The sequence below is a fragment of the Copadichromis virginalis genome, linkage group LG3 (assembly GCF_057382275.1).
Source record: "Copadichromis virginalis isolate Kocher_CV1m ecotype Utaka linkage group LG3, C_Virginalis_male_GT1.1, whole genome shotgun sequence".
NCBI lineage: Eukaryota > Metazoa > Chordata > Actinopteri > Cichliformes > Cichlidae > Copadichromis > Copadichromis virginalis.
This window is the reverse complement of record NC_140620.1, coordinates 10694416-10707550: the sequence shown is the minus strand read 5'-3', so window position 1 is coordinate 10707550 and position 13135 is coordinate 10694416. Positions and strand designations below refer to the sequence as shown.

The 13135-nt window shown below is 43.4% G+C and overlaps 1 protein-coding gene across 1 annotated transcript in view; it reads right to left on the bottom strand.

Moving 5' to 3' along the window:
* Positions 1-12550, bottom strand: part of LOC146712723 (uncharacterized) — a 47345-nt gene extending 34795 nt beyond the window's left edge. Inside the window, exon 1 of the mRNA XM_085452097.1 lies at positions 12030-12550. Coding sequence (XP_085308223.1) covers positions 12030-12066 — 37 coding nt within the window. The 5' untranslated portion in view covers positions 12067-12550. The remainder of the gene's footprint in view (positions 1-12029) is intronic.
* Between the last annotated feature and the right edge of the window lie 585 nt (positions 12551-13135).

Here is a 13135-nt window from a genome sequence, read left to right as displayed (position 1 = left end):
ATCAGAACAGTAGATAAAATCAGTAGTTAATGTAAGTTTTGAAATATAAGCTTAACAAACAAACAAAACAGTATATAAAATCAAAACAGATAAAATCAGAAATAGATAAGATCAGTAGTTAGTGTAAGTTTTGAAATTTAAGCTTAAAAGTGTGGATTTGGTGCTTTATTCAAATGCAGCTGAGAATAGGTGAGTCTTCAACCTGGATTTAAATAAACTGAGTGTTTCAGCTGATCTGAGGCTTTCTGGGAGTTTGTTCCAGATATAAGGAGCATAAAAGCTGAATGCAGCTTCTCCGTGTCTGGTTCTGACTCTGGGAACTGATAAAAGACCGGATCCAGATGACCTGAGGGATCTGGAAGGTTCATACTGGGTCAGGAGGACACTGATGTATTTTGGTCCTAAACCATTCAGAGCTTTATAGGCCAGCATCAGAACTTTAAAGTCTATCCTCTGACGGACAGGCAGCCAGTGTAAAGACCTCAGAGCTGGACTGATGTGGTCCACTTTTTTGGTCTTAGTGAGGACTCGAGCAGCAGAGTTCTGAATGAGCTGTAGTTGTCTGACTGATTTTTTAGGTAGACCTGTAAAGATGCTGTTACAGTAATCAAGCCTACTAAAAATGAATGCATGGACTAGTTTTTCCAGGTCCTGTTGAGACATCAGATCTTTTATCCTTGAAATATTCTTGAGGTGATAGTAAGCTGACTTTGTTATTGTCTTAATGTGTTTTTCTAAGTTTAGGTCTGCATCCATCACTACACCCAAATTTCTCGCCTGGTTTGTGGTTTTTAGATGTATAGATTGAAGTTCTCTGGTGACCTGTAATCGTTTTTCTTTGGCGCCAAAGACTATTACTTCAGTTTTGTTTTTGTTTAGTTGGAGAAAATTGTGGCACAACCAGTCATTAATTTCCTCAATGCATTTACCAAGAGCCTGTACAGGGCCTCGGTCTCCTGGTGACATTGTGATATATATTTGTGTGTCATCTGCATAGCTGTGGTAGTTTATTTTGTTGTTCTTTATAATCTGTGCCAGTGGGAGCATGTAAATGTTAAACAGAGGGGGTCCCAAGATGGAACCTTGGGGAACTCCACATGTGATACTTGTCTGCTCGGATGTGAAGTTACCTATTGATACAAAGTATTTCCTGTTTTCTAAGTATGTTTTGAACCAGTTTAGTACAGTTCCTGAAAGACCTGCCCAGTTCTCCAGTCGTTTGAGTAATATGTTGTGGTCAACTGTATCAAATGCTGCACTGAGATCCAGTAAAACTAGGACTGACATTTTTCAACTGTCTGTGTTCAGACATATGTCATTAAACACTTTTGTCAGAGCGGTTTCAGTGCTGTGGTTCTGTCTAAAACCTGACTGGAAGGCATCGTAGCAGTTATTCTGTTTTAAGAAGTAATTGAGCTGTTGAGAAACTGCTTTTTCAATGATCTTACTTAAAAATGGGAGATTTGAGATCGGCCTGTAGTTTTTCATTTGTCTCTTGTCAAGATTGTCCTTTTTCAGTATAGGTTTGATTACAGCAGTTTTTAGTGGTTCTGGAAACACACCTGACATTAAGGAAAAGTTGACGATCTGTAACAGGTCTGACTCTAAAGTCTTTGAGACCTTTTTGAAAAAACTTGTTGGCAGGACATCTAAACAGCAAGAGGAGGAGTTCAGTTGACCTAAGATGTCCTCCAGGTCTTTGCTGTTAATCGGGTGAAACTGTTTGATGGTGTTTAAACAGTTTTTCGGTGGACACAGTACATATCCTGGATCTGCTGTTGATGTACTAACTGCTTGTCTAATCTTTTGGATTTTGTCTGTGAAGAATTTGGCAAAGTCATTGCAGGCCATGGTTGAATGAAGTTCAGCTGCCACTGGCACAGGAGGGTTTGTTAGCCTGTCAACTGTAGAAAATAAGACCCGAGCATTATGGCTGTTTTTAGTGATGATGTCAGAGAAGTAGGACCTTCTTGCACTCCTCAGTTGTAAATTATAATTGTGAAGTTTCTCTTTATAGATGTCATAATGAACCTGGAGGTTTGTTTTTCTCCATCTGCGCTCAGCTTTCCTGCACTCTCTTTTTTCATTTTTCACTAGTGTGGAGTTTCTCCATGGAGACTTTTTCCTTCCAGAGATAACCTTCACCTTAATGGGGGCAATAGTATCCATTACATTTAACATTTTTGCATTAAAGCTATTGACGAGCTCATTGACTGAACCTTTGGACAGGTCAGGTGTTAATGGGAAGACCTGGTTAAAGATCTCACTACTGTTTTCAGTTATACACCGTTTTGTGATCACTGCTGTTGATATATTTGTGTGGGCTGAGATTTTACTTTCAAAGAAAACACAGTAATGATCAGATAAGCCCACATCAGACACAGTAATGTTTGAAATGCTCAGGCTCTTGGAGATCAGTAGGTCGAGAGTGTGTCCTCTATTATGTGTGGCCTCTGTTACATGCTGAGTCAGCCCAAAGTTGCCCAGAGTGTTACTCAGGTCTTTAGTCCCTTTGTCCTGAGGGTTGTCCACATGGATGTTAAAATCCCCAACAATAATTACACAGTCGAAATCAACACAGATCACAGACAGCAGTTCACTGAGGTCATTAAAAAAGTCTGTGCAGTATTTGGGAGGCCTGTAAACATTAAGAAACACAACTTTGGATGGGGCCTTCAGCTGTAAAGCCACATATTCAAAAGACTGAAAACTTCCAGGAGATAGCTGCTTACATTGAAATGATTCATTAAATAAGACAGCAACCCCTCCTCCTCTCCTGCTCACCCTGGCCTCACTGATAAAACTGTAGTTAGGAGGGGTCGTCTCGATGAGAACAGCTCCACTGTTATTTTGGTCCAACCAAGTTTCAGTTAAAAACATAAAATCAAGGCTGTGCTCAGTGATTAAATCATTAATTAAAAATGTTTTCCCAGCTAAAGATCTAACGTTTAATAAAGCCAACTTAAGTGTTTTAGAGGTATTACTTGTCCCCTCGTGTTTGGGAGCAGTCTGTGGCACACAAGGTATGTTTACTATATTTAAAGATCTTTCAGAGTGCAGCTCTCTGTGTTTTGACCAGGCCACATGTCTCCTTCTGTCACCTAAAAGTACAGAAATTTTAAAACCTTATAGTAAACAGGGTCCCAGCTTCTCCTGGGAAAAGTCACCACTGCCATAATCCTCGCAGCCCGGACCCTCCACACATCACACATCAGACTGCGGAGACAAAGCATGAAGGTGGTAAGGAGGAACTAAGGGGGGCGAGGCTGGGCAATGTGACTTCGATTGCTCTGTTGAGGGTGGGGCTCGGTGGCGAACCTTTGGCTGCTTTGGTGGGGGGTTTATGGGGGACAAAGAGGGATTGGGCCGGGGGGTAGATCTGAGCCCAGCATTGACCCGCTCCATCATCTCTTCAATGAATTTCAGGTGTGGGGAGGCGGGAGAAAGGGAGGGAGAGGAGGGTGATGGGGGTGATGGCCTGTCAGGGGTTTGGGGGACTGGGGAAGATCCTGGTCCTGGTCGTTGGTGTTGTTGAGAGAGTTGGAGGCAAATAGGGACCCCTCTTCTTGCCTCTTCTTGCCTCAGATGTCTCTCCTTTCTGAGGCTCTTCCCGGGTGGGGGCAGATGGAGCTCCTCCTCAAGGTTTCTGCTGGGCTTTGTCTGTTCTTGGAGTACTGTTTGTTCCTCTTTATGAGATAACTCCTTGTTTATCTCAGCCTTGGCTCCAAGCACAGATGGATGACATATGGAATAAAACAAGTTGGAGGTGAACAGTTTCACCCCTGACTTGTTAAAATTAAATCCATTTGCTTTAAACAGATGCCTGCGTTCCCAAAAAATATTAAAGTTGTTGATAAAATGCACTGAGTGGTCAGCACATGCTGATATAAGCCATTTATTCAGTGTAAACAGCCTGCTGAATCTCTCGTCTCCTCCTCTGACCGGCGGTACAGGCCCACTGATGAATACAGCTGCATTCAGAGAGTTTACAGTGTTTAATAATCCAATAAAGTCCCGTTTCAGAACCTCCGATTGTTGTTTGGACACATCGTTTGACCCTGTATGCAGGACAATGTTTGTCACAGTTGGATATTCATCTGCAATTTGAAGAATTCTCTCCTTCAGGATGTTGACCATATCGTTAGGAAAGCAGAGGACTTTAGTGTTCTTACCGCACATGCTTTGTACATCCTTTACGGCAGAGTCACCCACAATCAGCGTTTCAGGCCTAGCCTTTAGCTTTCCCCGTGGATTTTCAGGCCTTACTTCGCTACTTTTAGATGGATGGTTGTCCGATATAGATCCAGGGTCCTTTGATAGTGGAGCAAATCTGTTCTGCAGTTTCACATTCAGTTGTTTTGAAGGTTTGTTGTTAACCTTCCTATTCACGGTTCTCCAGTCCTGTTTCCTCTCGTGTACAGGGGTAGAAGAGCTTCTCTGTCTCGTAGGAAGTGAAGGCCAGTCGGTTTCAGAGATTTCAGCTCGCTGTGCCCTGCCTGTGGTACGTCCTCCCCCTTCCAGGAGACATGATTTATGTCTTGGTTTTGGACCAAGACAGTCCAAGGGGGGATTATCGCTTGAGGATTTATAATAGTGCACAAAGTCTACTTTCTTGGTCATGTTATCTGTGCTCCTTAGCTGTGTGCTAGCTTGCTCATAGCCATTGTTTTGAGTCAAAGGCAAGGTTGTTTCATTTCCACACAGTCCATTTACCTCCACGTTTACTTCTAAGCAATGAATTTTTGTCTCCAGTGCTGCAATCTTCTGCAGGAGGCTGTGGTAGTCATCTGTGGAGAGGGAAGGCATCTTGTTGCTAGTTAGCCTAGCGGTTAGCACCTTTCTAGGCTATCGAGGCTGCTCGGTGCCCAGACGCTGTAATCAGGCTTCAGCTGTGTCTAGGCCACAGACACACGGAGCGCTGAGGATAAGGTAACTATAAAAATGTTGCTGTTTCTGTTAAGAACACTTTAGTCCTAATGATCTATAAGTGTCCAGAAGCTATCGCAGGTAAGCTCATATGGAAAAAAGGGAAAAAATCAGCATAAAAATCGGTAAAAATCAATAAAAGAAGCAAAGCATTTAGAGAGCAAAGAGATGAAGCGTCCACACTCACAAAGGGGGAGGAGCCCCCTTTATTCAGTAGCTATACCTGGATTATAGCCACTCTTTAGTCATAATTACCTCATCTCTGATAACAAGTGGAATAATAAATTCTTAATTTCCAAAGAATATTGCTTCCTCCTTAAAGAGAAGTTATACTGTTCAAAGATTCTTCTGTCAGGATTGTAAAAAAAAAAAAAAGATGTGATTATTTACAATTCCCTGCTCCACCAAAGGCTAAGCAAATCATATAAGAATAATGTATCCATATGGAAGTAATAGCTGAGATTAAAGCTTAAAAACTCAAATGACTGCACATTCTGTGAAGCTGGGAATAAAACAGCCAGTTTTTAAATGGCAGTTTAAACTTGTTCAATGCCACAACAACAAATCCTCACCTTTAGTAGTGCCATGCATCGCTTGCAAGACAGCAACGCCTCCTTCTTTTAAAAGTCAGCCATAATCCTCAAATCTGAGATTTTACATGCTATAGTGTTTTCTCAGTGCTTATTTTTCAATTTCCAGATTTTTGTGTAGGAATACAAGCTGGTTGACAGAGTCAGGACACTTCTCTGTGCATTTACTATGTCTCCTGCAGAGGGGAATGAAATTCATTCATTCATTTATTTACTTACATTTTTTCTTCTTTATCACAGCCACCACAGTTTCCAGCAGTCTGGAACAGGCCTCACTGGTCTCTGCTTCAGACAAGAAGGGCAGGTCCTTAAACCGAGGATCAACAGTTGATGCCACTGTTTTGAGTCTACTGTGTGGGAGGTGATCTGTGATGATCACGGAGAGGACATCGACAGCCTGGTGACATGCAATACGCACTATATTAACTTTTGTGTGGATAACACCCCACCCTCCAGGACTGTGTGGTGTTTCTCCAACAACAAACCTTGGATTACCCCAGAAATTAAAGCTGTCCTCAAGCAGAAGAGGAGGGCCTTCAAATCTAGAGACAAGAAGGAGCTGAAAAGGGTGCAGAGAGAGTTGAGGGGACTGATAAGGAATGGGAAGGATAGCTACAGGCAAAAGATGGAGAACCAGCTTCAACAAAACAACGTTTGCGAAGTCTGGAGAGGCCTTAGAACCATCTTGGGCCACAAAGAACTCTCTGCCTGGGAGGGATGTGAGGTGGGCAAATGAACTGAATCATTTCTTTAATAGGTTTGATTCAGCCATGAGGCAGTCTTCAACATCAGCTGCAAACTCACCCACCCCTACTGCTGCACAGTAGGGTCTGACACCTCAGACACTTCACACCTCCTCTATTCACCCTGCTCACTCCCCCCACCCCCAACAACAGCATCCAATACACACTCAACACAAGGCTCCAGCCTGTCTCTCTCAACCACCCAGGGTAGGAGGGAACTGAGGAGGATTAAAGCCAGGAAAGTTGCAGGTCCAGATGGCATCAGCTCAAGGGTCGTCAGGTCCTGCGCAGACCAACTGTGTAGGGTGATGGAGCACCTCTTCAACCTGAGCCTGAGGCTGGGGAGAGTCCCACAGCTCTGGAAAACCTCCTGTGTTGTACCAGTGCTCACCACTGTGAGAATCATGTTCTTTGATTTCTCCAGTGCCTTCAACACCATTCTTCCCACTGCCCTGAAGGACAAGCTGGAGAACTCAGGAGTGGACCATCACCTCACTACCTGGATTTTGGACTACCTCACCGACCGACCACAGTATGTGAGAACTCAGGGCTGTGTGTCGGACAGGGTCGTCTGCAGTATGGGGGCCCCACAGGGAACGGTTCTGGCACCGTTCCACTTCACCATCTACACTGCAGACTTCTCCCACAACTCCACCCGGTGCTTCCTGCAGAAGTTCTCTGACGACTCTGCAATAGTCGGCCTCATCACTGATGGGGATGACAAGGAGTACAGAGAACTGACACAACGCTTTGTGGACTGGTGCCAGCAGAACCACCTCCAGATCAATGCCAGTAAATCCAAGGAGCTGGTGGTAGACTTCCGCAGGCACAAACATCCTCCACTGCAACCACCGAACATCCAAGGTATGGACATTGAGGCTGTGGACAGCTACAGGTACCTTGGTGTTCATCTAAACAATAAACTGGACTGGACTCATAACTCAGACGCCCTCTACAGGAAAGGGCAGAGCAGACTGCACCTGCTGTGGAGACTCTTTTGGAGTGAAGGGCCCACTCCTGAAGACCTGAAGACCCAAATTTCCCACACGTGGGACTAATTAAGGTTATCTTATCTTATCTTATGCATAGTGTCTCCCTCTCAGTTACATATCTCTTTCACAGATCTTCTGCTATGGCAGTCTTAATTTCCCTTACTGTCGGTGTATCATCAACACTTTCTTGTGCACCCATCACAAGCTTGGCATGAAGAGGAGCAATGATGGACAGGGTTGGCATGCTCTCCTCTGACATCACCAGAGTGGCGTCCTTCATAGGCTTGAGTGCCCTGACAACTTCTTCTGCACATGTGATGTCAGACTCACTTAATGTGAAAATTACTTTTTCACTCTTCCTGACTTCTGCAGAAAGCAGAGCAGCACAGATGGCTGGTTGCTGTTCTAAAAATCATTCTATCATATCATAGGAGCTGTTCAATCTTGTAATTATGTCCATGATCAATCTGTGATCTGGTAGCTGAAGGAGGCACTGTTTCTGCTTCAACTGATTGCTGGCTGTGGTGCTGCGCCTGAAAAAGGCTGTTACACGTCAGATCCTCCCGAGAAGCCGCACCATGGATTGTATTTTCAGTGCTTTCTGTGAGGCGAGATTCAGACTGTGTGCAAAACATTGTATGTGCATCATGCCTGCAAGTCTAGCAGCGACAGCCATGTTTGGTGCATTATCGGTACCAACAACAAGGTCCTTTGCGTTCAATCCCCATTCAATCACAGCGTCAGTTAGTAACGCTGCAATGTTTTCACCTGTGTTACTGTCATGCATGGCCCATGTTTGTAATACATGAGACTGAAGTTTCCATTGGTCCGTTATGTGACGTGCTGTAACAGTTACGTACAATTCAGTGGCTCTCGAACTCTAAGCATCGCATGTCAATGCAACTGTCTCCGACAAGCTGTCCAGCACTGTCACTTTGACTTCTTGGTACAACTTTGGCAAAGCGATGTCCGTGATGTGTTGTCAGGAAGGAACGGTGTAACGGGGCTCCAGCGTTTTAATCATATTACGAAATCTTTTATTCTCCACAACACTCAGAGGGCACATGTCTTTGCAAATAAAAACAAGTACTGACTGCATTATTTTTGTTGTACGAGTTGAAGTTGCTGGTAGTTTCAAAAAGTTAACTTCTTCAACACCATAACTTTGTCGTTATGGTGTCTAGACACGTGTGTTCGTAAATTTGTTGTATTACCTGAATATTTGACTCTGGTGGTGCAGATTTTATGGGTGCGTTGCTCTTGTCATAGTCTTTACTGCCTTCTTTTGTCCTAAATCCAAAATAAGTCCACATATCAGCTTTAAAAGCTGTTGGGGCCGGCTGTATCCTCTCCTCTTCAGTCATCAGTTAGCTAGCACAACTGGCCACACATCCACTGTTTTACTTCGTTGGTTTTGGCAAACTAGACGCTTCTACAGTTATCGAGAGACCTTGTTTTTCCGTCAACGTAAAGGCGGTAAAAACTGCAAACAAGTGGCCAGAGTTTGAATTGCAACATACAAAAGAAATACACAGTAAATGCATGTAATTTTTCAAATGAAAAAAAAAATCAATAACACAGATTTTGAATATCCATTCAGTATCATTACATGAAATATCACGATATTTCGATGTATTGATATTTTCTTACATCCCTACATGCTATAAGTGCGTATATAAACATAAATTTGCAGTCCGACTGAAATAGTCTCATGGGCCGTATTCCTATCCGGGGGGGTGGACGTGCCCCACCCCTGGCATAGACTCTCAAGCAACAGGCACTTTGCTCTACCTACGGTTTATTGAGGTTATAGTTAACCCTCTCAGGCTCAAATTAAGTTTTAGTTGCTATTGCACAACCAAGTCCTCCAGTGGTACTTCTGAGTAAAAAAAACTCATAAAATATGTATGTGGGGTAATCAGGTTGTTAGTTTTTAACTGTTGCAAATCTGCAACGCCTGCCTTGAGAGGGTTAATCTCAGGAAGAGTCTTCCTGAACAACTCACTCTGCAGCCCCATAAACTAACTCCACCCCCACTGACCACTCAACATTTTTCATGCAGTACAGCCAAAACATGTCTCTTAAGGTGGTGTTGGAGAGGCGGATGTTGTCCAAGATAAAGACAATGTTGGATAACACCTCCCACCCACTCCATAACATGCTGGTCAGTCACAGGAGCACGTTCAGTGAGAGACAGATTACCGAAAAGCACCACTGAACGACACAGGAAATCTTTCCTGCCTGTGGCTCCCTGTACAACGCATCCACTTAACACACTGTTTACTGCAACAGCTACACCCTTTTTGCACATGTTCTTCCTTTTTCAGCTATTTATTAATAAGTGGATTTTGTGTATATACACTGGGGCAAAAAAGTATTTAGTCAGCCACCGATTGTGCAAGTTCCCCCACCTAAAATGATGACAGAGGTCAGTAATTTGCACCAGAGGTACACTTCAACTGTGAGAGACAGAATGTGAAAAAAAAATCCATGAATCCACATGGTAGGATTTGTAAAGAATTTATTCGTAAATCAGGGTGGAAAATAAGTATTTGGTCAATAACAAAAATACAACTCAATACTTTGTAACATAACCTTTGTTGGCAATAACAGAGGTCAAACGTTTACTATAGGTCTTTACCAGGTTTGCACACACAGTAGCTGGTATTTTGGCCCATTCCTCCATGCAGATCTTCTCGAGAGCAGTGGTGTTTTGGGGCTGTCGCCGAGCAACACGCACTTTCAACTCCCGCCACAGATTTTCTATGGGGTTGAGGTCTGGAGACTGGCTAGGCCACTCCAGGACTTTCAAATGCTTCTTACGGAGCCACTCCTTTGTTGCCCGGGCAGTGTGTTTTGGATCATTGTCATGTTGGAAGACCCAGCCTCGTTTCATCTTCAAAGTTCTCACTGATGGAAGGAGGTTTTGGCTCAAAATCTCACGATACATGGCCCCATTCATTCTGTCCTTAACACAGATTAGTCGTCCTGTCCCCTTGGCAGAAAAACAGCCCCATAGCATGATGTTTCCACCCCCATGCTTCACAGTAGGTATGGTGTTCTTGGGATGCAACTCAGTATTCTTCTTCCTCCAAACACGACGAGTTGAGTTTATACCACAAAGTTCTACTTTGGTTTCATCTGACCACATGACATTCTCCCAATCCTCTGCTGTATCATCCATGTGCTCTCTGGCAAACTTCAGACGGGCCTGGACATGCACTGGCTTCAGCAGCGGAACACGTCTGGCACTGCGGGATTTGATTCCCTGCCGTTGTAGTGTGTTACTGATGGTGACCTTTGTTACTTTGGTCCCAGCTCTCTGCAGGTCATTCACCAGGTCCCCCCGTGTGGTTCTGGGATCTTTGCTCACCGTTCTCATGATCATTTTGACCCCACGGGATGAGATCTTGCGTGGAGCCCCAGATCGAGGGAGATTATCAGTGGTCTTGTATGTCTTCCATTTTCTGATGATTGCTCCCACAGTTGATTTTTTCACACCAAGCTGCTTGCCTATTGTAGATTCACTCTTCCCAGTCTGGTGCAGGTCTACAATACTTTTCCTGGTGTCCTTCGAAAGCTCTTTGGTCTTGGCCATGGCGGAGTTTGGAGTCTGACTGTTTGAGGCTGTGGACAGGTGTCTTTTATACAGATGATGAGTTCAAACAGGTGCCATTCATACAGGTAACGAGTGGGGGACAGAAAAGCTTCTTACAGAAGACGTTACAGGTCTGTGAGAGCCAGAGATTTTCCTTGTTTGAGGTGACCAAATACTTATTTTCCACCCTGATTTACGAATAAATTCTTTACAAATCCTACCATGTGAATTCATGGATTTTTTTTTCCACATTCTGTCTCTCACAGTTGAAGTGTACCTCTGGTGCAAATTACTGACCTCTGTCATCATTTTAAGTGGGGGAACTTGCACAATCGGCGGCTGACTAAATACTTTTTTGCCCCACTGTATATGCCTGTATATATTGTGCTATTCTTACTTAGTGTTTTGTCTGTCTTTGTTACTGTTTGTTTATACTGGAGCACTGTAATCAAAAATAATTTCCCCTAGGGATCAATAAAGTATTCTGATTCTGATTAAGCTGCTCTTGTTCACAATAATATGACACATCTGATTATTGTTGCTGTGTATTTGTGATCCAAAGCTCAGAGGCTTTTGTGTTTTTATTGATTCTCTTTTTGTTCTACTGACATAACACATTCAGTGCGTAGAAACTTATATCATCATACAGTATAACTGCAGGTGTGGGCGGGGTCACACTCAAAAACAGCAGAAGTTAACCAGACCAAACCCTGCAGGATTAACCTGAGTGTCCCAGTCCTGGACCGTTTGTTTAACCAGGAGGATCCAAGGCCTGATATTTGTTGCTGTATTATAAGTATTCTTGTTTTATTGTTATTGTTATTTACTTTATTGTTGTTAAATACATATCAATTCAAAATTGTTAAAAGTTAGTGTTATGTTCCTACATGTTAAAAATACTTGTAAATAAAATTCAGTTCAGTGACAATTGCTGTTTGTTTTAATCAATTTATCCATAACATAAAACTTTTAAACTAGTGCAACACATATAACTGTCATGGTGCGCTGTGTGGCAGGCAGGGATTGGACCCAAACTCACGGAGGCAGAACGTGAACTTGAAAACAGGTTTAATGCTGACCAAAGGAAAATCAAACAGAAAACCTAAACTGGAAACACATTAAAGAGAGAGAGATGAAAGAAAAGCTGATGATGAGAGCAGAGAGAGGAAGGTGTACTTACCGTGCAGGAGGATCACAAACACCACAAACATCTTCATGTTCCTGTCAAACTCAGAGACTCTTTAAAAGCCCTTCAGGACATCAGCTCACAGCAGCTTCACTTTCCTCTGCTGATCATCTACTGACACTCTCACACTGCTTCACTGTCACAGCTCAGAGTTCAGCTTCACACTTTGTTAAAGCACATCTGTGGAATGAAGTCCGGCCGGCCACAGATCACTTCTGAGGAAAGAGGAGGACGTCGGCTTTCCTCGTAGTTTCACGCCCGAGCGCTCCGGTTGGAGGCGGCTGCTGCGGCCTCACCCTGACACGCACAAAGCTCCGCCTCCAGTCCTGACCATGAAACATCCACTGTAGCTACAACGATGCAGATGTGACCCTCAGCAGCTGGATTTCCTCTCCATAGATGTGTTTCCATGCAGATCATGGACATAAAGCAGCTCCAGGATGAAGAGTGTGAAAGAACTTCTTCCACTACAGTATTCATTACAGCACTGTGGCACTCCACAAACCCTCACACTGTCTCAATCCCTGTTTCCAGTTTACTGAGAGAAGGCCTGAAGCTCAGCCAATCACAGGACAGGAAGTGATCAGCTGACACAGTGATTTGAAGCTGTCAGGGTGAGGCTGCTTCATGCAGGTGTGAAACTATGAGGAAGCTGAACGCCTCCTCAGAAGTGATCTGTGGCAGTCTGCCATCATGTTTGGCTGCTCACACTAAATGTGACTCACTGGAAGTAAAACTACATGTAAATAGGTGTGTGTCAGGTATATTTAATTTTCTGTCAGGGACTGAAACTAACAAATATTTTCAGACACAGGAAAATTTGTGGAGGCAAAAATGTATCTTTAAATGATCTTTAATCAAGTTTGGATTCAAACATTTGTAAAATACTTCATGTTATTTTTTATTTGTGTCTGGATTGAGGCACAAATGATTTTGTTTGTATATCTTAGTTTGTGCCTGATGATCACATCATACACAGCTGCAACTCTCAGAAGCCAAAATTCTTTCTGCATTATTTATTAGATTTTTACGCACCAGTCTACCGTTGCTTACAGCTCTGTCGACCGCTGTTGGTCTTTTTTTAAATGACCTCCGACAAG